This window comes from Equus asinus, chromosome 3 (assembly GCF_041296235.1).
Source record: "Equus asinus isolate D_3611 breed Donkey chromosome 3, EquAss-T2T_v2, whole genome shotgun sequence".
NCBI classification, from domain to species: Eukaryota; Metazoa; Chordata; class Mammalia; order Perissodactyla; family Equidae; genus Equus; species Equus asinus.
In genome coordinates this window covers 8,157,492-8,184,187 of record NC_091792.1, presented here as the reverse complement: position 1 = coordinate 8,184,187, position 26,696 = coordinate 8,157,492, and the positions used below count along the sequence as shown (strand labels likewise).

Below are 26,696 nucleotides of genomic sequence, written 5' to 3'. Positions count from 1 at the left end.
TTAATATATTTTATGCTAGAGAGATAAAAAAACAAATGATGCTGTTTTATTAACTGTATTACTTGTGTTAAATACAGATTAGGAAAAAAAGCACACATACAGATTTGCCTTCAGTTTTCTGGAAATGTTAGTTTGATTCTGAATTTGGTTTTCAGTATTTCTGTGTTTTCTATTTGGAAACTTTTCTCTCTAGAAATGATCAGCTTTGTCACAAAAGAGCTGGTAGTAATGGTGGAGCTGAAATTTCTCTTGAGTGGTGCCATATGACTGTTATAATGTCTGAGACTAATCAGTTTTTTTTTTAATTAACAGATGAGCTCAATGTTGGCATCTCTCTTTTGAGAAGCCTTGGCATACTGCATGGCCTAGCTTGGCTAGTGCTTGTCTAGCTGTGAAATATAATTAACTGCTGATGGAAATGTAAAAAGTGTCTGACTTACAAGCTGCCATTTTTGCATCACAGCGTGTGAACCAAATCCAGCTACCTCAATCCTTGCAACATAGCAAAGCTAAAAATGCAAAAATCTACCTCATTTATAACCAGGACTATTGCTCAGAGCTGACTAACAGTGATTATGAGGATGCAATACAATCTGTTCTGTGTGAATTACTCTATTAGTGTTATGATAACATTGGCAGCATTGCCTTACCGTGTTCAGTTTTAAAGATTTATACTAATATTTTGAGGTGAAATATTCTTTTTCTGCTACAAATTGCTTATGATTTTGAAAGAATTATTTGAGGACAGTGGGTCAATCACACATTTCAGATTGTCTTTCCTGTTTATTTATCTCTTGTTGGCTAACTCCCACTCCAAATTGAATGGCTTAAGTTTATCATTTCTCGTGACTCTGTGGAATAACTGGGCTCAGATGATTGTTCTGCTCCACGTGGTGTAACTGAGATCATTCATGGAGTTGCGTGCAGCTATGAGCTCTGCTAGTGATGGCCTCTTATCCTCCAGGTTTCTCTCCATGTGGTCTCTTGTCTTGGTCTAACCTGAACTTTTTTTAGCCACATGACATGTGGTTTCCAAGAGGACAGCTCCCATGTACAGAGCTTATTAAGGCTCTGCTTGTATCACTTATGCTAATCGCTCAAAGCGACTCACATGACCGAGCCCAGAGGCAGTGGGCGAGGGGGGACTGCACAAGGACATGAATATTGATAGACATGGTCCACTGGGGGCTACCAATGCAAGAGGCTGCTACCTCTCCATAATAAATTCTAGTAGAGAGCAACAGCTAGTGAGTTTGGTTGCGGGGAAGAGTAAGAGGCGGTATAATTTGAGCCAAATAATATGTTGTATAAATAATTTCACAAAATTTTAATCACCAACCTTGATTTTATTTGGAGGATGCTGTTAGGAAATGGAGAGGGAAGGAGGTACACTGAAATTGAGACAAGTGACTTCAGATCCTAATAGTCTTTCTTGAAAGGTAATAAATCACCAGAAAAGAATATGTTCACTTCCTTGTGACAGAAATGTTCTTTAGTATGTGTCAAAACAGATAAGATGCATCTAATAAGTGATTTTGACATGGTTTCTATTTAGAGTCTAATTCTTCTTTTTCCATCTTCTCCCTTGCACACCCATTTCTATTCCTAACACACACATACACACACACACACATATATATATGTATATATATGTATACACCTCTCTTTCCATGTTATCATAATGTCCATGACATGGAATGTTAATTTGGAAATGAAAATAATGTATTTTAAATTTTTGATATTTTACATGTTGTGTAAGTTTTCCAGATTCTTTAACTAATTAAGATTTTTGGTACATTAAATATCCTGTTGGGTAAAATAGCCAAGTCACTGAAAGCTCTAACATTCCTAATTTGAAGTGAAGAGGGGAGTTAAGAGTTTTCTAGGGATTTAGGAAGTATATAGAGAGACAAACATGGCTGGTGTTGACTCTGTATCTTAGTCATTGCCTAGCTGTCTCTATATCCCCAGATTATAGCATCACACTTTAAACTTTCTGTACTCAAAGTGTTTTGCGCTTTTTGTATAAATAGTTTTTTACTTAGCCCTGCTTTTCTTTCTCTAGTCACCGTAACTATTTTTTCCCCTTGTAAACATTGTTTTACCCTGACAAGCCAACTCAGACGCTGCAAGGTCTTTGGGGAGTCGTTTGTTGACAAATGTATTTTAGAGAGTCCACATAATATTCTGAGTCGGAACCAGGTCTTTGGAATCCTCCATCTCTGGATTTTGGTCCTAGCCTGGTCAATTACTAGCCGTTAAGCCTTGGAAGTTTCCTTCACCTCTCTAAGCCTATACGCATTCATTTGTAAAAGGTGGTGGGAAGGTATCCTTGTGGTGGTTGTATACATTAAGTAAAATAACTCTTGCAAAAATTATTTACATTGTGCTTGACAGAGTAAGCAGTATTATTATAAATTTTATTGTATCTTTTAACCCCTTAAATGAAATGACGTATTAAAATAGACGGGAAACTTCTATCACATTTAAATACAGTTACTTCTCTCAAATTGTTACAAGGTCCCCTTTGGTCCTATTTGCCCCCCTTGTGGAGCTAGTACTTAGCTAGAAATGCCACTGAAATCGTACATGAACATGGGACAGGAAGAGAAAGCAGTGGTTTCATGATAATTTGAATGCAAACTGCCAAATTGATAATATGTGCAAGAGAGAGAGGAAAAGGATCAGGCCTTGGGTCAACTAAACTTTGGAAATATTTTAGCCTCAGAAGAACCTTTTTCCACCTTATAAATCCCATACTGAATGCCCTAGAATTTAGAATTTTATTCTAGATAAGAACTGTTACACTGTTTCAGTTTATGAGAATGCATTTCTTTATAGATTTGATTTTACCTTGGAGCAAACTTCAGAAAAGAATGATTGCCAAGATGTCTTATAACCTGTTTTCTTAAATGCTTTTCTCATTATCTTCCTTAACGTTTCTTTCTCAAAGCATCTGAGGGACGACTGTAATTAGGTAATTGTGTGCACCCATATGTGCAGCTTATGGCACTCACAGAGCAGTCAGAGCGAGGACGTGGTGTGTGTGTTCCACGTGCAGCAGTGGCTCTGAAGGCTGCCATGCAGTCCATCTTGAGCTAACAGCTGTGGTGAACAGAACAGCTTGTAATTCCATGGGTGTAAAAGTGAACTCGCAGTTATTTATAGGGAATAATTAATGTAAGTGTTTGTAAAAGTAAACACAATTGTCAACCCTTGACAAACCATTAAAAAGAAAAAGGATGGAAGATTGATACTTTTGACTGACAGAAAAGGCTTGAAAAGAAATAGATGATGTCTGTGATTGTGTAGGACACTGTCTTCCAGACTGCATAGACATTCCTCCAACTCTGAGAATAGTAGTTAGAGAGTTAAAAGCTTCTACAGCAAGCAAACTCATTCTCAAAGTAATTGTAAACATGTGGAGACTATATTACATAGTTTGGTTAGTAAATGAAAATTGTGAAATTTCATTTAGTTCTCTTTTTCCAGTTCTTTATTTAAAAAAGAGAGCGGAAGAAAGTAGCGGAGTCATAAGGAGAGAAGGAGTAAGAGAAGGAAGGGCATGTGGACATTTATCGCAAGAAAAGATGATGCTGTGTTTTCCTGCTGTATCAATAACATCATTCATTCAGAATTAATCTCATCTGGTCAAATGGCTGGTTGGAAATATTAGAGATTCTTTTGGAACTAGATGATGCAGAAGGAGTGAACTTGGCCAAATGGTTTATCTTTAACCATTATCATGTGCTTGCTGGCTAAATGCTTTCGTGAAATTGATTTTGACCAAAAACAATATCATCTGTTTGATCATCAGGCTTGCATCCGGGCTATTCTTGTTCAAAAAGTACTCCATTTTCTAAGTATTAATAAATTAGTGGTTATCATAGTAAGAAAATCTTATTCCAGATATAACCATAAATTAAGACTGCTTCTCCAGTTGTACCTGAAATTCCATTTCTGTTTATCTCTACAACCCTGATCTGAAAACGTGAGATCCCACCCAACCTGAAGCTTTTACCTGAGACAGTGGGAGGAAGAAGTGGTCTTTCCCTCTGGCTCACATTGTGATTTTTACTTTTCAGTTTAACTTTGATAGCATGGAAACCCATCTTATTTTCACAGAATAACTGAGTCCTGTAAGTAGACATACTATTATGTGAACTCATTTAAACCCAGATTGTGTTACAGCCACTCCATGAGGTTTCTGTGAGCCTGTGTCATTCAAGAAAGGCACAGAGTTATCAGCCATGACCTGGCTTTCTTTACTGTGCTGAATGACTACAGACGGAAGACACATCACCGAGCCAAACTTTTGATTTTGTTTGGCAGTGTAAGTTTAAACAAAGGTAGCAGGCATCTCTGATACTGGCAAGTTGAATAGCCTTCAGGCGATTAAAGTTACGGGGGAATTGTTTGTGTATGAATCGTTTTATTTTAGGTATATAGGTATACTGAGCTTTGGTGAAAATTTCTGTCCAAAAGCTTGGGAGGATGCCTAGCACCTAGTATAATAAATGCTTAAAAACAAAAGACCTTCTACTGTGTGCCAAGTCTCTGTGAGGGAAGCAAAGACCTATGAAATACGGTTCCTGTTTCATAGTATTGTTGAGAAAGAAATTCTAAATACTGAAGAAGGGACAGTTATTAGGGTTAGTTAATAAAAATACAATATGCTGCATCCATGAATTAAAGGGTGACACTGAGAGAGAAATAAGATGAGGGGAGGAGACCGCAGTGTGTTCACATTTCATACAGTTAGGAGACGAACAGAGCGTCTGCGACTGAACTTCGTTGGCCACATTCCCGGTTGCCTACATTTTGGGCCCCCTCCTCATGTTAATGATTATAGAAAATCCACATTTTACAAGTGATAATCTGTGTTTATGAGTGAAGCAAAAGTCTCTCTTTCCCTACCTTGGAGAAGTTTCTGGAGAGGGATTTGCAAAAGATTTTAGTAGTGGGCCAAGGGTGATATCTGACAGGGATGGAATTGGACTGTAAGAAATTACAATTAAGAACATTAAGTCTCTGATCTTGGGAATTTCGAGGATGCTACAAACTCCTTCTGTAGGTGATTGTAGTTTGTGTGACGATCTAAATGTTCTTTTGAATCCACCCTTCCCGTATGGTGGTGATCGCTGCCTGGGGAACATAGTAGGAACAGGTTGTGGTAGAACTCATCCTCTGGTGGTGACTTTTCAACGGGAGTTGAGTCCCCCAGGCTGTTGCTTTTCCTGCCTTCTGTTGCTCCCAGTGAAGGCCAAGCCACCCCACGTGATCTGGATAAAGGAAGAGTTTACCATCCATTGGGGCAGGATGGGGTAGGCAGAGGACTTAAGCAAAAATAAATAGCAGAAAAAGCAGTAGGTGAGTTTTAAATGTGTGGGTTAGTTCAGAGTAGGCAGTGAGTGTTTTAAATTCAGAAAAGAGAAACGTTGGTTCCGTCCAGTTATCACTAAAAGTCTAGCTCACTGGAAAATTTAGAGTCGTATTAATTTGAGGAACTAGTAGATTATCTTACTAAAAGTTCCAGCTGTATATTTTTGGCTGCTGACTTGGTAAATGGATTTTAGTAACTTGAGTTTAGAAGTCGCATAGTAAAAACTGTTTTGACAAGTTGGCCAGGGAGTGCCACGTGAACATTTCCCAGAAAACAGGGAGAACAGAGGCAGGGGGACCACTTAGGAGACTCTGCAGAGGATCCCTCTTGCTTCATATTGTGTGAGCAAGGCACGCATTGGTGAAGGCCGAGGGCAAAGGGAATGGCAAGGAGAGACTCTCAGTGGAGAATTGCTGGAACCTGGTAACTTGGGATATACGGAGATATATTATAACAATTATTAACGTTTATCTAGTTTCTACCTAGCAATATGCAAATTTATTTTGCTTTTATTGTCTCATTTGCCTTTTTAACTATTTTATAAAGTACAGGTACTATTATCATTACAGGTTAATTAATTTGCTTCGGATCACAGTTAATAATTATCAGACCCAGAACCTAAACGTTGGGTCTGTCTGAACTCAAGCCCTGCTGTAAAGGAGGCTGACCTATCAGAGGCTAAAATAAAGAGTGAGGCCAACATTTTTAGTTAGGAGACAGATGCCCATTAGAAGTCTGGTTTAACATTGATCATGGCATGTCTGTGACACAGCTTTCTCCTCTTTTTTCTTTTTTAGTGCGACTTCATGACAGCATATCGGAAGAGGGCTTCCATTACTTGGTGTTTGATTTGTAAGTACAGTACACTGAGTTCACTTATTTTTGCTCTCTGTTTGAAATCCATTTTGAATTAAACATGATTTTTCACCAATTTACAGTTCAAATTAATGACCCTATAATGTTTTTTAAATGTTCTTCAAATAACACTCACCTCTAATTCTTCTGGAAAGAGGCAGTGTTTATTTAAAATTTAAGTTAATCTTTATAAGGCAAACACTTATGAGTCTGTTTCCTTTTGGATTGTTCACTGTGATATTCATAAATAGTTCTCAGTTTTACCTTGGGGTATGAAAGTGGCTGACATAAACATAATTTTCCACTGAATTTTTTAAGAATATGTATAATTTGTTATCTTATATAAAAAGAAGACTCAAGAAAGATCATTGAGGTTGGTTAATTCAGGGGTTCAACAATATCATCAAACTCCCATCTTTTATGCCAACTTATTGACTTTGTTCTCAGACTGGTATGATTCACATTATTACATGCAGGCATGGTAATGCCCAGTGGAAGACACTGTCTCCTGTTCCTTTTTAGAATGAAAAATTTACCCTATAAAATCTCTCATTTCATCTCATTGGCCAGGACTCACATGCCCACCCCTACCCAGCCACTGGCAAGGGGATTGAGGTTGCCAAATCGAGTTGGACCAATCAGGATTCATAAGCTGAGGCTCTATTAGCGAGAACGAAGGGAAATAAGGACTCTTGAGGAGCAATCCATGGCACCTGCTCTGGCTGGATGAGATAGAGTGAGACAGGCCACTCACATGGCTGGGATTTTATTGATAACACACTTTCTGGAAATCAATTTGATACTATATACCAGAAATGTCTGTATTATTTGACATAATAATTTCACTTTTAGGAGCAAAATCCATAGAAAATATATTCTAAATTTGGATAAACCTTTATGCTGAACGATGTTCATTGCATCGTCCTTTATAATGGGAAAAAAAGAAAAGAAAGAAAACCAACTTAAGGAGCAATAATAGAGAAACAGTTGTATGATTATGGTAAATTCATATAATGGACTCCTTATTCTTTAGCATTTTAATGTGATCTTTGGAGAATAGATTAGAAAAAAGTATTATTTTCTGTAGTTCCTCAGAAGATATGTTAATGAATTCTTATTTAGAATTGCTTCTCAGGCCCATAGCTGAACCAAGTGTTGGTTAAGGGAATGGAATTGCAGCAATTGACTTTAAGCAATTGTAAATTCAATCCGTATGTTTCGGAGGGAACTGGCCTCCCCTGAATCATATGAATGCTCAGTTAAGAACTAAATCGTGGCGTTGACATGTAGATTAAAGGGGAGTCTTGCCTGTTGGGTGGGCAGCCAGAGATGTCTGCCATTTTGGTGATCCATGTGTATGCTGGAGAATAGAGAGTAAACCTCTGATTATGCACAATCCTGCCGCACAGGCTGCTCTCCACAGCCACAGTCCACCCATGGCTTGTTCATGTGGCTGGAGTTTGGCACTACTCCATGTTGCATAGTCATTCTTCTTCAGTCTGTCTCGGAGCTCATATGTTTACTTTTTCCATTGTTCTTTCTTCCTTCTTGATATTCCAAGATTCCTTCTTATGTGATTTCTTTTATTCTGTAAGAACTTCCTTTAGCCGTTCTTTTAGAGTAGATATGCTAGCAACAAATTCTTAGTTTTTGTTTTTCTGAGAATGTCTTGATTTTCCCTTCATTCCTGAAGGGTAGTTTTGTTAGGTATAGAATTCTAGGTTGACAGTTATTTTATTTTAATGTTGTGCCAATTCCTTCTCACTTCTTTGGTTTTTGATAAGATATCTTCTGTCATTCTAATTGCTTTTCCCCTAAGCATAAGGTATTATTTCTCTCTGACTGCTTTAAAATTTTTTCCTTTGTCTGTAGTTTTTAAAAGTTTGACTGTGATGTGTCTTGGCTTGAATTTCTTAAGAGTTTATTTGGTGTTCACTTAACCTCTTGAATATGTAGTTTTATATCTTCTGCCAAACTTGAGAAATTTTTAAACATTGTTTCTTTAAATACTATTTCAGCCTCACTTTCTTGCTCCTCTCCTTCTGGAACTCTAATGACATGAATGTTAGATCTTTGTTATAGTCCTGTTAGTCCCTGAGGCTCTGTTGGTTTTTTTTTTTCATATTATTTTATTTCTGTTGTTCAGATTGGGTAGTTTCTATTGTTCTCTCTTCATTTTCAGTAATCTTTTCCTCATTTTTTTTTCCATTCTGCTGTTGAGCTCATCCATTGAGTTTTTAATTTCAGTTACTGTATTTTTTTCAGTTCTACCATTGACTTTTGGTTCTTCTATATATCCTCTATTTCTTTGTTGAGACTTTTTTTTTCATTTATTTCAAGTATATTCATAATTGCTTTCTGAAGCATTTTCATTATGGCTGATTAAAAATCCTTGTCAAATCATTCCATCAGCATTGTCATCTTGTGATTGGTGTCTGTTCACTGATTTTTTTCATATTGAGATTTTCCTGGTTCTTGATTTGATAAATGATTTTTATTATATCCTGGACATTTTGGATTAATTTGAGACTCTGGATTTAGTTTAAATCTTTTTAGCAGACCTCCTCTGATACCACACTGGCCAGGAGTAAGGAGGTGCCATGTTATCACTTGACAGGTGGAGGTGGGAGCCCAGGTTTCCTTCTCAGCCTCCGTTGACCACCCAAGGGTGTGTCTCCTTACTGCTGGGGGGGGGGCACTGAAAGCACAGGGATTTTTTTTTTCTGTATTTAGTGGAAGAAATGCGTCTACTCTGTTTTTTTAGACTTGTTTCTTTTTTATTTTATTTCTTGATAGATTTATTTATGTTTATTTACATTATTTTATTTCTTGATAGATTTATTTTGTAGATCTCCTTTGTATGTAAATCAAGGGTATGGTAGTATAAACTGGGATATATCCTTTTTGCTCTGATGAATGCTGGAGTGAAAAGCACATCTCCTAATGTTCATTACTTAAGTACCATCACTCAGAATTGGGTTTGATCACAGCTCTATCAGAGAACAAAAACTTTTCCTCTGCCCTCTTAAATTCAGGACATGAAGGCATGAATTAAACTAACAGAAGACTGATTAACAGGAGACAAGGCACACAATTTTTTTTAATATTTATGTGCAGGGGAGTTCATAGAAAAGAAGTGAAACTAAAAGAAGCAGTTAGCCTCGGGGTGTCAACCCTTTGTCTTAGATGATACAAATCATTCTTCTTTCCCTGGTACACAGAGCAGACACCTTCCTCAAAGGGAAATTTATGGCCTGCTTTTAGCCAGATAAGGGGAGGGTAGAGAACTCTTCCTTTGTTTGTTGATTCTCAGTTGCCTTTAGTTCAAAATAATCGTTATGCCAAAGTGGCATATTTTGGGGTGGCATATTCTGATCTCCTTCTCTCCAAGAAGCACTTCAGCATTGATCAAATGTCAAAGGAAGGCACCCTTCTTCTCATGCCATGCCGTTTTTCCAGAGTCATCAAGTTATTTATAGCTGTATTTTAAGTTTTATAGATTTCTATATTCCTTACTAAATGGAGGGGATGATAAGAATCACATGGTTTAGAATAAAGTTTATTTTTTCACGTACCAGTTTTTTTATTCAGCACTTAATAGTTAGTGCAGAACATATAAAGAAAGCAGTTCATGTGAAAACAAAATAAGATTTTCAATTACAGTGGATCGTATCTGTAGTAACGATATTTGTTGTGTTATTAACGGGTCTGAAACCAAGTGTAGAGCCTCCTGAAGGTGAAAGTTTACATTTGAACCATAGTATCATGAAATATGCTGCGTCAGGCTGTTGGACCTCTGGTTCTAGAGTGAAGAGCTCAGACTCTTTGCCAATTATTCTTCAATATTTAAAGTTTAAGAGGAGAGTTATGGGCAGTTCTCATGAAAATGTTTTGCCAGTAAATGAGATTAATAAACTAGTTAAACACGATCCAGTAAAGCACTCAGTTTTAGAGACAGTTGGGAAACAATGATTGAAACTGTAGATTTTCAATGACTAAAAAGAGATTAATGGATATACATATGTAATTGCTCTAAATTATCTAATTGTTGTTGTGTTATTCTATAAATAGGAAAAGTAAGTAGCTTTAGAAAATGCACATTTTAAACATAGTTTAGAAAAGTATGATCATAAAGATATCAATGAAATACTCATATGGGAAAATTGGAAGTCACTTGGCCAATCAGTTCTGAGATAAGATGACTCCTTGAATTCCTGAAGAAGGAATGTCCCTGTGTTTGTCCTTCTGATGGTGGTTTTGGCAGCTTGGTACTTGCTCATGCTTCCTGTGGAATATCAGCTATTCAGAATCCAGTGGGAAGTTCTATTTTTATAGATGCATTGAGTTTTCTTCTAATGGAATACTTTTCCCTTCTAAAAAAGCAGAACAGAAGAGGCTGTGAATTCTATGAGAAATACTCTCTTCTTGCTATTTTAAATTAGCATTTTTTATTCAAGTGTCTATCCACTGTTTCAAACTACAAAGCATTGCTAGTCACTTTTGCAAATAGACTCAGGAATCAGAGAGAAAGGCTACATGAAAGCAAAGACATCTTCACTGCAAATAATGAACTGCTTACTTCTTAGATTCTTCCTTCCTCAGAGTTTGTGCCCAGCAGGGGTTCCAGGCACACCTCAGAGCCCTGAGAGGCAAGAGATGTGGATTTATCTGACATCTAAGGGAAGGCAGGACAGTGACGTAATGAAGCTAGAATTATAGTTCCCCAGGGAGAGGCCTAAAGGCAGAACCATTGGCTGTAGGCAGATAAGGCAGCTCCAGTCTGTTTCTAGGACTGTTGGGAAATAAGGTCTTGACGAGGGCAGTCATTTGAATGTGACATATGTATTTCAGGAACTATATGTCGGAGAAGCTCTGTATTATATGCCTGTTGGGTGAATACATATAATGAAGTATGGAAATATCACAGCTCTCTCTAAGTAAACGGATAAGAGAATAACATTTGAGTTTAATTTTGTAATCCCGATAGGGAACTAAAGTAGATGGATTAGATTAAGGTTTATTGGAAAGAGTGCTGACCCGGAGTGAAAAGACTTCAGTTTTAGTCTCAAGGTACCCAGGGAGAAATGTTGAACATTATCTTTTCTCTAAACTTTTTTCTCATAGAGATTGAGGCTGTGGGACCAAATGAAAAACTTGTTAGACATCTCTCAAGTCCTTTCCTGTTCTCTGAGGATGCCATTCTCATCAGTTTGAGATTTTGGGTAGAATTAATGGACTCCTGATGTCATTTTTAAATAATAGGAAATTTCTTACAATTCTAAACTATTAGAGAAAAATGCTATTATTGTATCTTGAAAAAGAACTTCTTTTTTCCCTAGCAAAAATACATCTTGGTATGTGAATTACTTCTTTTTTTCCCTCTGTTTTAAAGTCTTTGTGTTTTTGTCCCCAGATAAGAAATTCTATTCATCAAATACATAATGAGTGCCTACTAAATACAAGACACTATGCCTAATGTGCTTTAGGGAAAAAAAACCCTAGTGTTTCTGAACATTTTAAAATAAATGTCCCATTTTGATAAATTCAAAAGGAATACTCTGAATCTGATGTGCTGCTTCCCCCTACCCCATTTTACCATATTTGTACCAGCCGGAATGCTTGGTCAAGTTACATGTTTTATAGTTATTATTAGGGGAATATGTATATTTTTTATTTTTGCAAATTTGAAATTATATCTTAATATTAAAAATACTTTTTCAAACTACACCCCTTGGACTGGAGAGCTGATAGTTTTATTGGTGATATCAGGACTGAAGGGTACATCAAATACCATCTCTTTTCCAAAGATTTTATAATTTTGAAAGGGAATTAGATGGCTTCAAAAAGTCTGTGGTACAGACCTAATGTGGTAGAAGCTCTAAGAGTGATGCAGGAGTTTGGGAGAAAGAGCCAACATTCATTCAGCCAAGGATATCAGGAAAGACAGTGGGAAGAACTGAAGTTGGGGCAGACATAATTATGTCCTTGGGAACATGCCTTCATTCAACAAATACACGCTCAGTAAGACTTACTCTGTAGCAGGTAAGTAAGCTGATTGAAGGGAAGGTGAATGACAGCTTTGCCTTCAGAAGAACTGAAAACAATCTCATGCTTATTGTGTGAAGGCATTCTTTCGTCAGTAGAATATTTGGTTGAATAACTAACAGATCAGCAGTATGTACAAACACACACAGAGACGGGGTAACAAGTTTCACGGTGTCTGTGAAGACATTGATGTGTGCCCTAGTCCCCGGGTCATCTTTGTAGTTATTTAGCAGAATTCTTCTATTTTTCTGATAATACTCTCCTACAGCTCACAAGGTGTATATATTCCATAGTTATTCCAGTGATTATTAAATCTTGTTTGGGGGGTGGAGAGCTAGTCTGATTTTTCTGAATAGCTTTTGCCTATTATTCACAGCAAATTTTCTCTCTCTTAAAACCTACTTAATGGAATATTTCTTTGATTTATATCACTATAGCAATGATGTAGCAAACAGCAGTGGCAAAATAATTTTCACATTCAGATCAAAATGTGAAAGGACAATATTGGAGACTATTTGGTCTGTCAGGGCACTGTAGACAGAACTTGAGAACTAGTGTCGAGGGTGAACTCCTGTCGAGAGTCAGAAAATTCAGTCAGTTATTACAGTATAGTCTGACTTGTACCATGCTGTTTTTCTGTGTACACGGATTGAGGCAAACAGCTCAGATTGAAGGTAGTGACCCTGGTTAGAAGGTGGCTGCACTAACATCCAGGTAGAAGATAGTAAGTCCCTGAGGTAAGATGCTGGTAGGAATAAAAAAAGAAGCAGAGTCCTGTTCCTCCTCCTCCAGCAGCCTCCTCCTCCAGCAGCCCTCCTCCTCCAGCAGCCCTCCTCCTCCAGCAGCCTCCTCCTCCAGCAGCCCTCTTCCTCCAGCAGCCCTCCTCCAGCAGCCCTCCTCCTCCAGCAGCCCTCCTCCTCCAGCAGCCCTCCTCCTCCAGCAGCCCTCCTCCAGCAGCCCTCCTCCTCCAGCAGCCCTCCTCCTCCAGCAGCCTCCTCCTCCAGCAGCCCTCCTCCTCCAGCAGCCCTCCTCCTCCAGCAGCCTCCTCCTCCAGCGGCCCTCCTCCAGCAGCCCTCCTCCTCCAGCAGCCCTCCTCCTCCAGCAGCCCTCCTCCAGCAGCCCTCCTCCTCCAGCAGCCCTCCTCCTCCAGCAGCCTCCTCCTCCAGCGGCCCTCCTCCAGCAGCCTCCTCCTCCAGCGGCCCTCCTCCTCCAGCAGCCCTCCTCCTCCAGCAGCCCTCCTCCAGCAGCCCTCCTCCTCCAGCAGCCCTCCTCCTCCAGCAGCCTCCTCCTCCAGCAGCCCTCCTCCAGCAGCCCTCCTCCTCCAGCAGCCCTCCTCCTCCAGCAGCCCTCCTCCAGCAGCCTCCTCCTCCAGCAGCCCTCCTCCAGCAGCCCTCCTCCTCCAGCAGCCCTCCTCCTCCAGCAGCCCTCCTCCAGCAGCCTCCTCCTCCAGCAGCCCTCCTCCAGCAGCCCTCCTCCTCCAGCAGCCCTCCTCCTCCAGCAGCCTCCTCCTCCAGCAGCCCTCTTCCAGCAGCCCTCCTCAGCAGCCCTCCTCCTCCAGCAGCCCTCCTCCAGCAGCCCTCCTCCTCCAGCAGCCCTCCTCCTCCAGCCGCCCTCCTCAGCAGCCCTCCTGGACTTAGGTCGCGTTTGGTAGCACAGTGGGCCCTGTGGCCACCAGGAACCTTGCTCTGTTACCTAGCGACTGGTGCTGAGATGCCCATCTGTTGGTTGTATGTTTCTTTACCCTGCTTGATCTTACACCTGTCTGTGTGAGCTTGGACCTGTGGATAGAGCACTTTATTGCCCATCATAATTAAAGTCCTAATTGTTTTGATCACTCACACTGATTGAGCACTTTTTTTTTTTTTTTTAAAGATTTTATTTTTTCCTTTTTCTCCCCAAAGCCCCCCGGGTACATAGTTGTGTATTCTTCATTGTGGGTTCTTCTAGTTGTGGCATGTGGGACGCTGCCTCAGCGTGGTCCGATGAGCAGTGCCATGTCCGCGCCCAGGATTCGAACTAACGAAACACTGGGCCACCTGCAGCGGAGCGCGCGAACTTAACCACTCGGCCACGGGGCCAGCCCCCTGATTGAGCACTTATTATGTGTCACATACTATGCTGAGGGCTTTACATGCATTAGTTCATTAGATCCTCACAATAACTCTATGAAATAGGCTTTATTATCTCACAGATAGGAAACCTGAAGTCCAGAGAGATTAAGTAATTTAGTCAAGACCACACACACACACACACACAAAAAGAAGTAAAAAGGCATAATCCCTCTAAAAATACTTTTTAGAATAAAGTTGAGTCTATGGATTTTGTTTTTAGTTAGCAGTGTTTATGCAAGAAACAATCAGTCTATATAAAATGGAGGCTGTTTTAAATAACAGAGAATCCCTGATGTTGTAAAGATACTACGTTTCTTATTTGTTTTTAGAAAACAGAATTGTATTTGAATTGAAACATCTTGGCTATTTTTTAAATGAAATTAAATGTCCATTACAGTGGAAATCTATAAATCTAGAGTTGTAAAAGGTCACAGCATTTACAAGGCTGTACTAAACAATTTAAGTGTCCTAATAACTGAAAAATTAATAAGATAATAATGATTCTATTATATTTTTTAAAGAAAAACATTTTAAATGACCATGACATCTGTACTTTTTTCTTTTCTTTTTTTTTTTTTTCTTTTTTTTTTGCTGAGGAAGATTCACCCTGAGCTAACATCCATTGCTAATCTTCCTCTTTTTGCTAGAGGCAGATTTGCCCTGAGCTAACTTCTGTGCCAGTCTTCCTCTATTTTCTATTTGGGTCACTGCCACAGTATGGCCACTGAGGAGTGACGAAGGTCCACACCCAGGAACCGAACCCAGGCCGCTGAAGCAGAGTGTGCCGAACTTAACCACTATGCCGTGGGGCTGGTCCCAACATCCTATACTTTTAATAGAAAGGGATAGAGATACTCATCCTTTTGATGCTTTTCTGAATGGAAGGCGAAATAAATACTCAACTTTTCCTGTGTTATGATACTGCTCCCAGGTGGTAAACTCAGCCCTCCCACCCACACCTGCTGGTGCTTTTGTGTTAGTAGGCACTCTGAGTCTGTGTGGGATAAGCTATTACCTGGTCTCATGAGCACCCTTTAGTTGACAACCTGCAGGAGGAAGGAGCCTCTGCAAGCTGCATACCATCTGGTAGCCTCTTTACAGTTATTGTCAGGGATAATGGTCTTAAATTCCAGAGGGCCAGTTTTTGTCTCATTTGTTCACTTTAGTAATTGTCATTCTTTGTGAATAATGATTTCTTGTTGATATACGTATATTGTCATAGTAATTTTCAATCTTTAATATAAATTTGGATTTCTTGATATCATAGCAACTCCCATATTTATCTTTATGAAGTAGGAGAAAATGTTATGGAATTTAGGACTTTTTGAAACTTTTACAATGTTATTTTAATTTTTCCACTTCCAATAAACTTTAGTTTTTAGAGGAGTTTTAGATTCAAACCAGAATTGAGTGGAAAATACAGAGAATTCCCATATAATCCCTCCCCAAACGTGCACAACCTCGCCACTATCAACTTCCATACCACAGTGGTGTGTTTGTTACAATCAGTGAATCTACAGTGACTCATCATTATCACCCGAAGTCCATAGTTTACATTAGGGTTTACTCTTGGGATTATACATTGAGTTGGTTTTGACAAAGGTATAATGACATGTATCCACCATTGTAGTATCATAGAAAATAGATTCACTGCCTTAAAAATCCCCTGTGCTCCAACTGTTCATCTCACCATCCTCCCCAACTCCTAGAAACCAGTAATCTTTTTACTGTCTCCATTGTTGTGCTTTTTCCAGAATGGCATATCATTGGAATCACATGGTATGTAGTCTTTTCAGATTGGCTTCTTTCACTTAGTAATATGCATTCAAGTTTCCTCTATGTCTTTTCATGGCTTGATAGTTCATTTCTTCTTAGCACTGAATAATATTCTATTTTCTAGATGAACCACAGTTTATTTATCCACTCACCTGCTGAAGAACATCTTGGTTGCTTCCAAATTTTGGCAGCTGTGAATAAAGCTGCTATGAACACCCATGTGCACCTTTTTCTGTGGACTTAAGCTTGTGACTTACTTGAGTAAATACTGACGAGGACAATTGCTGGACTGTAGGGGTAAAAGTATGTTTAGTTTTGTAAGAAACCGCCACACTGTCTTCCAGAGTGGCTGTATCATTTTGCACTTCCCCAAGCAATGAGTGGAGTTCCTGTTGCTCCACATCCTTGTCGGCATTTAGGGTTGTCAGTATTTTGGACTTTGGCCACCCTAATAGATGTGTAGGGATATATCATTGTTATTTTAATTTGGAATTGCCTAATGACATGTGATGGCAATAGGTATAATTTACCAGTGAATCCATCTGGTCCTGGTGCTTTCTGTTTTAGAAGGTTATTATTAATTGATTAAATTTTGTTAATAGCATCTTTTCATTTGTTTATTTTCCATCTAAATATCTTTTTTGGTGAAGTATCTCTTCAGGTCTTTTGCCCATTTTTTAAATTGGATTGTTCATTTTTTTTGCTGAGTTTTAAGAATTCTTTGATTAGTTTGGATAAATAACTTTTACCAACAACCTTTATCAGATGTCGTTGCAAATATTTTCGCCCAGTCTGTAACTTGTCTTCTCATTCCCTTGACAGTCTTTTGCAGAGAAGTTGCTTTAAATTTTAATGTAGTCCATCTTAATTCTTTCTTTCTTAGATCATGACTTTAATTTTGTAACTAAAAGTCATCCTCATACCAAGTCATCTAGATATTCTCCTATGGTATTTTCTAGGAGTTTTATACTTTTGCATTTACGTTTATGTCTATGATCCATTTTGAGTGAATTTTTGTAAGGGTGTAAGGTCAGTGTCTAGATTCCTTTTTTTCACACGTGGCTCTCTGGTTGCTCCAGCATTGTTTGTTGAAGAGTCCGTCTTTTCCCCATTGTATACCTTTGCTCCTCTGTCAGCTATCAGTGACTCTGTTTGTGTGGCTCTATTTCTGGGCTCTCTATTCTGTACCATTGATCCATTTGTTTATTCTTTGATAGTACCACACTGTCTTGATAACTGTAGCTTTGTAGTAAGTCTTGAAGTCGGGTAGTATCAGTTTTCTGTCTTTGTTCTTCTCTTTCAATTTTGTGTTGGCTGTTCTGGGTTTTTTGGCTCTCTGTATAAACTTTGGAATCAGTTTGTTGATATCCACAAAATAACTTGCTGAGATTTTGATTGAGATTGTGTTGAATCCATAGATCAAAGTGATAAGAACCATCCGTAGACGTGGACTCTCTCTCCATTTATTTAGTTCTTCTCTGAGATCTTTCATCAGAATTTTGTAGTTTTCCTTATATAGATCTTTGGCATATTTTGTTAGACTTATACCTAAGTATTTTATTTTTGGGGAGTGTAATGTAAATGGTAAAGTGGTCATTTCTAGTATATAGGAAAACAATAGACTTTTGTGTATTAATCTTGTATCCTGCAATTTGCTATAACTGCTCGTTAGTTCCAGGGGTTTTGTTGTTGATTCTTCAGGCTTTTCTATATAGACAGTCATGTCATCTGTAAACAAAGACCATTGTATTTCTTTCCTCCCAATTTGTAGTACCTTTTGTTTCTTTTTCTTCTCTCATTGCATCAACTGGGACTTCCAGTATGATGTTGAAAAGGAGTGGTGAAAGAGGACATCCTTGCCTTGTTCCTGATCTTAGAGGGAACGCTTGGAGTTGTTCACTGTTAAATATGATGTTAGCTTGTGGTGTTTTGTAGATGTCCTTTATCAAATTGAGGAAAGTCACTTCTGTTCCTAATTTGCTGAGAATTATTATCACGAATAGGTGTTTAATTTTGTCATGTTTTTTCTGCATCAACTGATATGATCATGTAATTTTTTATTTTTGCCTGTTGATGTGAAGGATAACATTTACTGATTTACAAATGTTAGACCACCCTTGCAAAACAAAAGAAATTCTTTTCATTCATGGTGTATAATTCTTTTTATACATCATTGGATTTGATTTGCTAATATTTTGTTGAGAATTTTTGTGTCTGTGTTCATGAGGGATATTGGTCTATAATTGTCCTTTCCTATAGTGTCTTTACCTGGTTTTGGTATTAGAGTAGTGCTGGGCCTCATAGAATGTGCTGGAATGTGTGCACTCTGTTTTCTGGGTGAAATTGTGAAGAAGTGGTATCATTTCTTCTGTGTTTGGTATAATTTACCAGTGAATCCATGTGGTCCTGGTGCTTTCTGTTCTAGAAAGTTATTATTAATTGATTAAATTTCATTAATAGATAGACCTATTTGGATTTTCTATTTCTTTTTTCTTTTTTTTTTTAAAGATTGGCACCTGAGCTAACAACTGTTGTCAATTCTTTTTTTTTTTTTTGTCTTTTTCTTCTCCAAAAAGCCCCCAACTACATAGTTGTATACTCTAGTTGTAGGTCCTTCTGGTTGTGCTATGTGGGACGCCACCTCAGCGTGGCCTGCTGAGCAATGCCATGTCCGCACCCAGCATCTGAACTGGCTAAACCCCAGGCCACTGAACTGGAGTGTACGAACTTAACCACTCGGTCATGGGGCTGGCCCCTGGATTTTCTATTTCTTCTTGTGTGATTTTGGCAGATTGTATCTCTCAAGGTTTCATCTAGGTTATCAAATATGTGGGCATAGAGTTGTTCATAGTATTCCTTTATTATCCTTTTAATGTCTATGGTATATATAGTGATGGCTCCTCTTTCATTTCTTACGTTAGTAATTTGTGTCTTCTCTCTTTTTTTCTTAGTTAGCCTAGCTATAGTCTTACCCATTTTATTGATCTTTTCAAAGTGCTAGCTTCTTTGCTTTTGTTGATTTTTCTCTATTGATTCCCTGTTTTCAATTTCATTGATTTCTGCTCTAATTTTTATTATTTCTTTTTTTCTGCTTTATATTTAATTTGCTCTTCTTTTTCTTATTGCCTAGTGGAAGCTTAGATGATTGTTTTTATGTATTTCTTTTCCAATATATGCATTCAGTGCTATAAAGTTTCCTCTATGTACTGAATCCCACAGATTTTGGTAAGTTGCATTTTCATTTGTATTTAATTCAAAATATTTTCAAATTTCTCTTGAGATTGCTTCTTCAACCCATGTGTTGTTTAATCTCCAAGTATTTTGGATTTTTCAGCTGTCTTTCTGATACTGATTTTTAGTTTAATTCCATGTGGTCTGAGAGCAGACACTGTATGATTTCTATTGTTCTAAAATTGTTAAGGTGTGTTTTATGATCTGGAATGTAGTCTATCTTGGTGAATGTTCCATGTGAGCTTGAGAAGAATGTGCATTCTGCTGTTGTTGGTAGAAGTAGTCTATACATATCAGTTCCATCTAGTTGATTTATGGTGCTCTTGAGTTCTGCTATGTCCTTAATAATTTTCTGCCTGCTGGATCAGTCCATTTCTGATAGAGGAGTGTTAAAGTTTCCAACTGTGATAGCAGATTCATTTATTTCTTTTTACAGGTCTATCAATATTTGCCTCACATATCTTGATGTTGTGTTGTTAGGCAAATGGCACGTTAAGGATTGTTAGATCTTGGAGTATTGACCCCTTTATTATCAAGTAATGCCTCTCTTTTACCCTGATAATTTTCCTTACTCTGGAGTCTACTCTATGTGTAATTAATATAGCCACTCTCATTCATTCATTCATTCATTCATTCATTGTTTTGGTGAGGAAGATTGGCCCTGAACTAAAATCTGTTGCCAATCTTCCTGTTTTTGCTTGAGGAACATTGTCCCTGAGCTAACATCTGTGCAAGTCTTCCTCTATTTTGTATGTGGGACACCTCCACAGCATGGCTTGATGAATGGTATGTAGGTCCACTCCCAGGATCTGAAGCCACGAACCCTGGGCTGCCGAAGTGGAGCACATGAACTTAATCACTATGCCACTGGGCCAGCCCCTACTCTCACTTTCTTTTGAGTATTGTTAGCATGGTATATCTTCCTCCATCCCTTTAGTCTTAATCTATATTGTGTCTTTATAATTAAAGTGAATTTCTTATTGACAACATATAGTTGGGTCTTGTTTTTTGATCCACTCTGACAATCTCTTTCAGTTGATGTATGTAGTTCATTGATGTTTAAAGTGTTATTGATATGGTTGGATTAATATCGCCATATGTGTTACCATTTTCTGTTTGTTTCCCTTATTCTTTGTTCCTATTGTTATCTTCCACATTTTTTTTCCAGAAGTTTGTATTATTTCCTCAAGCTCAGAAATTTTTCCCTCAGTCATGTCCAGTCCAGTGTACTAATGAGCCCATCAATGGCATTCTTCATTAGTGTTACAGTGTTTGCTTTTTTATTCTGGCATTTCGTTTTGGTTCTTTCTTAGCATTTCCATCTCTCTCCTTACATCACCCATCTATTCTTGCATGTTGTCTACTTTTTATTAATGCACTTAGCATATTAATCATAGTGTTTTTAAATTCCCAGCTTGATAATTCCAACATTCCTGCTGTATCTGAGTCTGGCTCTGATGCTTGTCAAGTTTCTTCGAAGTGTGCTTTTTGCTTTTTAGTATGTCTTGTAATTGTTTGTTGAAAGGGGGACGTGATTGCTGGGTAGAAGGAACTGTGGTAAACAGGCCTTTCGTAAGTTGTGGTGAGGTGATGGGGGAGGGAAGCATTCTATAGTCCTGTGATGAGGTCTCAGTGTTTTGGTGAGTCTTTGCCTTTGGACTGCGGACTTCACCCATGCTTCTTCATTTTGCTTTGTTTTTTTGTTTGTTTGTTTTCTGTGTTCCCTTTTAGGTGGGACAGAATGGCTAGAGGGAGTTGGAGGTGGGTATTTCCCTTCTCTCACGTGAAAGGCTGGAGCTGGGTAGCATTGGGCATTTCTGTTCCCCTGGGTCAGTTAGGCTCAGTTAAACCTCAGCGGTTTAGGCTCTGGTAAAATGGTTTCTCCTAAAGCAGGCCTTGATAAAAGGAACAGACTGATCTACTGTGTTTCGGAAGGGTTCCTCTTCCCCTCTCACTGCTACAAGCACGAGGAGATTTTTCTCTGACATTCACTGTAGAGACCGGTTAGGGCTCCTGGAGGTAAACCTTACAAAAGGCTGCCCTCCCCAGACCGTGACTAGGTCCCCCTGGAGTCTACTCTCCCAGGCTTGTCCACACTGAGCCTCCAGCAATTTGTCAGTTACTGTTCAGATTCTCCTGCACGGCATGATTCCTGCAGAGGTTTCTGCTCCAGTAAGTTGTGATTTTCTGTATCTGCCTGTCTCTGCAGTTTTGGGGTAGCCGTCTGCCTCATAACCTTGTTTGACTGATTCATGGAAAATTGTTTATTTTTCGGTTTGTTACTCTTTTTGCTTGTTGTTAGGACAGAGTGACAGCCTCTAAGCTCCTTACATGTCAGAGCAGTAACCTTAAGTCCCCACACTGTTTTTTAAAAAATCTTGAATTTTATAAAATTCGATTAAAACATGTAAATTGTTTGGAATTGAAAAGACAAGCAAGGCATAGTAGTTTATTAGTTGGAGGTCAGAAATCAAGGCTAGGAATTTAAATTTTTAGACATGTTTTATGATAATTAGAAGTCTGACCTGTGTGTTTCTCATATGCTATAGGCTACCAAGACTGATAGAATAAGTAGTGTGAGTATTTCTCAGAAAACAGCTGAAACTCTTCCTAATTACTCCATTGGAATTTGCTATCCAGAGTCATTAAAGAGATTTACAAGCAGATTTTGAAAGCACAATTTTCTCAAAAAGTTAATTAAATATGAAATCATGGATGCTTATTAAAGTGTTTCCTCCTTAAGTAAATGGCTTTCAGCTCCTGGGTCAGTGGTTCTCCTTAGAAAAGGCTGGAATTGGTCTCTTGGGTATTAATTGTCATTTTAGAGACAGTTAGTGTCTGTGGACTGTCCATGACATTCTGCTACGTAAGAGAATCTGGAAAAGTTACAACTTAAAAGATGTTGGACTAAGTTTAGCAGTCAGCTTCTTCGGTATATGATGATATTTTCTGCCGTGCTCTCATCCATTCCGTCTCCCAGCCTGGACTCTGCAGGCAGGAAGCCCAAGTCCCACTTGATCCCTGCTTACTTATCACTTCTACTTGAGACACCCAAACCTGGCAAGTGCTGCTGTTGGCTTGCAGTTAATTTTCCCCTAAGCTTGGTACTTTAGACATTCTCTGCAAATAGATTTGTTATTATAATACATTCATCCAATGACTAGAATACTGATTGGGTGCTAATTATATGCCACGCACTTTGCTAAATACTAGGGATAAAACCATGAATAAGACAACATCCCTGCCCTCTAGGAGCTTGCAGCCTTATCAGGAAGAGAGACAGTAAACTCTGGTGAGCCCTAAGACAGAGTGAGTTCATGGGAAGGAGTGGCGCCTAATGAGCAGAGCGGTGACAGCCCTGAGGGGGAGACTCTAGCTGAGATTTAAAGGATGAGCAGCATTTAGTTAGTCATGGATTCTAACTCCCCCTCCCTGAAATGCCAAGAGGAACAACATGTGCAGTGGTCCAGAGGAGAGGGACTGTGGACAGTTCTAGATATTTGTACCTCAGTGTGCATGAACCTTTAAGTTTGAGGGGAGAAGTGGAGCCCCATGAGGCTACGAGACTGAAGAAGGAGGCAGGGGCCAATTCTCAAAGCCCCTTCCTCGTTCATCATTTCTTGAACAAAAACTTGATTTTTAAAAAGGAGAGTTAAGGGGAATGATGTCATGAGATATGTGTTCAGAAAAATCATTCCCACTACAAGTTGGAGAATGTATTGGCATCCTAGTGTGAGATACTTGTTTCTGGAACTAAGCAGTGCAGTGGGAATGAAGGAAAGTGGAAAGCTTTGAGAGTAATTTGAGAAGTAGAAGTAATAGATATGATGATTAATTGGACCTGAAACTCCTTCATTGAAGCCTTCTGTCTGTTTAGAACATTCCATTTCTAAAATAACTACAATAATCTGATTAGAGAAAAGAATATTTTATCTCTTTAATGCTTTGACTAGCATATTGATAGCTATGTAATTGAGAACAGTGAAAACAATAACATTTTGTTAATAGGCACTTAGCAAACTCAGAAATAGTTACCAGTTCAGTGTTTTGGAATTTTGACTATGTAAATAAAATAAGTAAAACATCTAACAGCCTGTGAATTTTAACAAACAAGCAGATTTTGGAAAAAGACCTTGTCTTTACTAACTAAAGCAAGGATATAAACACCACTAAAACATAGTATGCACTCAGTATTTGTTGAGTAAATGACTTGAATTATTTGACGTTTTAAATAGGTCAGAAAAAGTAGAAGCAGTTATTGAGGTAACATCAAATTCAACTGCATGTCTTCGTCTGATGTATACATGTATATTGTACACTCGTGTTGTGTGACGTCTACCAGCTGTGAGGCGACAAGGGCAAATATCTAACTGAGCAGAGTTATTCTTTCCTGTAGTCTGGATGGAACTTGAGAAAATTTCTGGGTTGCTAACTGATTTGATTTAGAAAAGTAGAACTGAAATCTTTAAAATACTGAAAATTGCCGCTCATGATTTAGTAATAATTTTGTGGCTAATATTTGAATAGTAATATAATTTCAACGTGAGTCAGTGTTTAAACACTGTCTCTTTTATTATGCCTGCGTATCTCACGGTCTTTCAGCACACCCGCCTCCCTATTTCCCCACCGATCTCTCTAGCCGTCCAGCAAGCCATCTGCGTGTGTGTGTCTGTTATTTATGTGTTTCATATGTGTTGATGTGGCCAAGAATAATTGTTTTAAGTAAGGTGTTTCTTTTGTTTTAAAAAATATTTGAGAGAGAAATAGAAGTCTGATTTTTCACAAATGTTTTTGAATTTTATATCTTGCATTCTAGATTGGTAACCTGACATTAATCAGGGCTTTTATTGAACCCTCAAAAAAAAAGCTTTCAACATAGAATTTTGAAGAAAATTATAACTTATGATCTTGGTCATTTTTCTTCTTTGCTATTTTAGTATAGTGATATGTGTATTTATGAAAGGTTTTATATGCAGTAGATTTATAATCTTGAATCATGATTTTTCCATTAGCTTTCACTGTACCTTCTCATATATCTTGCCTCAAAGGTAGGGTAGGGAGTCATTATCTTAACAAATAATGTTCTGTGTTTTTTTTTTAAAGGGAGCCCTTTCATTCCCTTAAAGAACATACTGTTTTCATCCATACCTGATATGTTCGTGTTTACTGACTTGATGCTGCCCTTGGCAAGAAATTCGGCCAATTTACTACCAAGCTAACCTGTCTGTCTTCTCTATCAGACAGGTCTCGACTTTCGTTTCTTTTTTCCCCCCGTATCTTGCTCAATTTCTGGAACTAGAAGGTGCCCAATAAATATTTGTCGAGCTAAACTGAACCGTCAAGATCCTGAATTCATTTATTCATTCGCTTATTTATTCAACAAATACATTTGCTGTTTATTTTATTGGTAATAATTGTTGGTACAATGCTACTCCCCAGGGCCTATAATAAGTTAGATTTTTGTCCCTCTCTTTAAGGCATTTGAAGTTTTTTTAGATATTCACTAAACAACATGCATATATTCAAAGTATCATAGGGGTGATTAAAATCTTCCATATAGGCAATGTCCTCCTGCCCTTCTTTGTCGTTGTTGCTAGTTCTTCCTCGTCTCCTAGACGTCTGAACAGAAGAGTGCTCCAAGGGCTTGGTCCTTGGGCATCTTGTGTTTTCTGTTTATACTCACTTCCTAAGTATCTCATCCAGTGTCATGGTTTTAAATTCCAACTATGAACTGATGGCACCCAAATTTGTAACTGCAGCTCAGACCTCTGCTTGAACTCCAGAGTTGCATATCCTGTGCCTAGTCACCATCTCCACTTGGATGTCTAATTGGCATTTCAAATTTAAAATGTCTAAAACTGACTTCCTCATCTCCCTATGGCCAGACTTGCTCTTATGAGCTAGTGGCAGCTCCATCTTTCCGGTTGCTCAGGCCAGAAGCATAGGAGAAATTATTGACTCATTTCTTTTTCTTGTATACTCTGTCTGATTCATCAGCAACTCCTGTTAGTTTCAAAATATATTCAGAGTTGGATAACTCAGCACTGTGTCTGCAGCACCTCCTTGGCCCACCACACTGTTCTCTCTTGCCTGGATCACTGTCAAAGCGTCCTGACTAGAGTCTGTTTCTGCCCTTGCCTTCCTGTATCTGCTCTCAACACAGCAGCCGGAGAGCCTGTCAGAATCCAAGAGCATGTCATTCCTCTGGCCAGAGCACCCTGTTGTCTCATCACTCACTCCTCTCCTCCTGCCTGCTCAGCTCTAGCCACACTGCCTTCCTCACAGCCTGCAGCTAGCTAGGCGTTTACACCTCCTGCACCCTTGGCCTGAGTGTTCTTATCCCAGAAACCTATATGACTCACCTGTCCCTCCTTCAGGGCTTGGCCCACTGGTCACCTTTTCAAGGAGGCCTTCTCTGTGTACCCCACTTAAAAGTTGCTCTTCCTGTCTTCACCAACCTTTCCCAGCTCCTTCTTTGCTCTTTTTTTCTCCTTTGACACTTATCACTACCTAACCTGTCATAAATTAAACTTATCTGGTTAATTATCTGTATCACCCACTAGGATGTAAGCTCCATGAATACAGGGACTTTTTCATTCACTTTTTTATCCCCAGTGCCTAGAATAGTGCCTGCACATAGTAGGCATTGAATAAGTATTTTTGCAGAAGCACATAAGAGGAAGCTTCTGGAAAGAATACAAAATTGTTCTGTAAAGAGCTCAGAGAATTTGCAGTGAATATTTTGTGCCTTCTTTCATTTATTCGCTACTTTAGGTACATACGGTGCCAGCTGTGTCTTCACACAGTTGCCTCAGTACTAGTTCATTAGCATGTTCAGAATCATAGAAATGGATTTTTAGCCAAAACTGAAAGTGGAGATTTAGTTTAGTCAAAGATCTACTTTGGAGCAAAATGTGAGATTACGAACACACATTTTAAGAAATGTGAAGTAGCTATGCCTGTATGGTCAGAATGGATGTAATGTTCTCAAGCATGATGATTATGATGTGCTTAAATTTAAATACTGTTTTTTCTTATTGTTATGATGCTTAATTAGTTGATGTTTACCATCTACCTTGACTTTTCCTAGGGACATTTTGGTTACTTATTTTTAGCCAGCAAGCAAAGTAGGATATTCAGTTACCCTGGGAGCCTGATGCTAATGACTGCAATTATTTAGGCAATTGAAGTCATTCCTGTTGTTCTCTTTCTCAAACTCACTAAGTGCCAAGACTGAAACATGCAATGTATACATGGCCTAATATATTTTTTTAGTGGTCACATTCTTTATTGGA

At 38.6% G+C, this 26,696-nt stretch overlaps 1 protein-coding gene across 50 annotated transcripts in view; it reads left to right on the top strand.

Annotated features, from left to right (window-relative positions):
• The window catches only part of CAMK2D (calcium/calmodulin dependent protein kinase II delta), a 291,337-nt gene that overhangs the window by 143,333 nt on the left and 121,308 nt on the right, over window positions 1-26,696 (top strand). For all 50 annotated transcript variants that reach the window (XM_070504671.1, XM_070504673.1, XM_070504657.1 and 47 more), the window contains one exon: window positions 6,181-6,235. In XM_070504671.1, coding sequence (XP_070360772.1) covers window positions 6,181-6,235 — 55 coding nt within the window. The remainder of the gene's footprint in view (window positions 1-6,180; window positions 6,236-26,696) is intronic.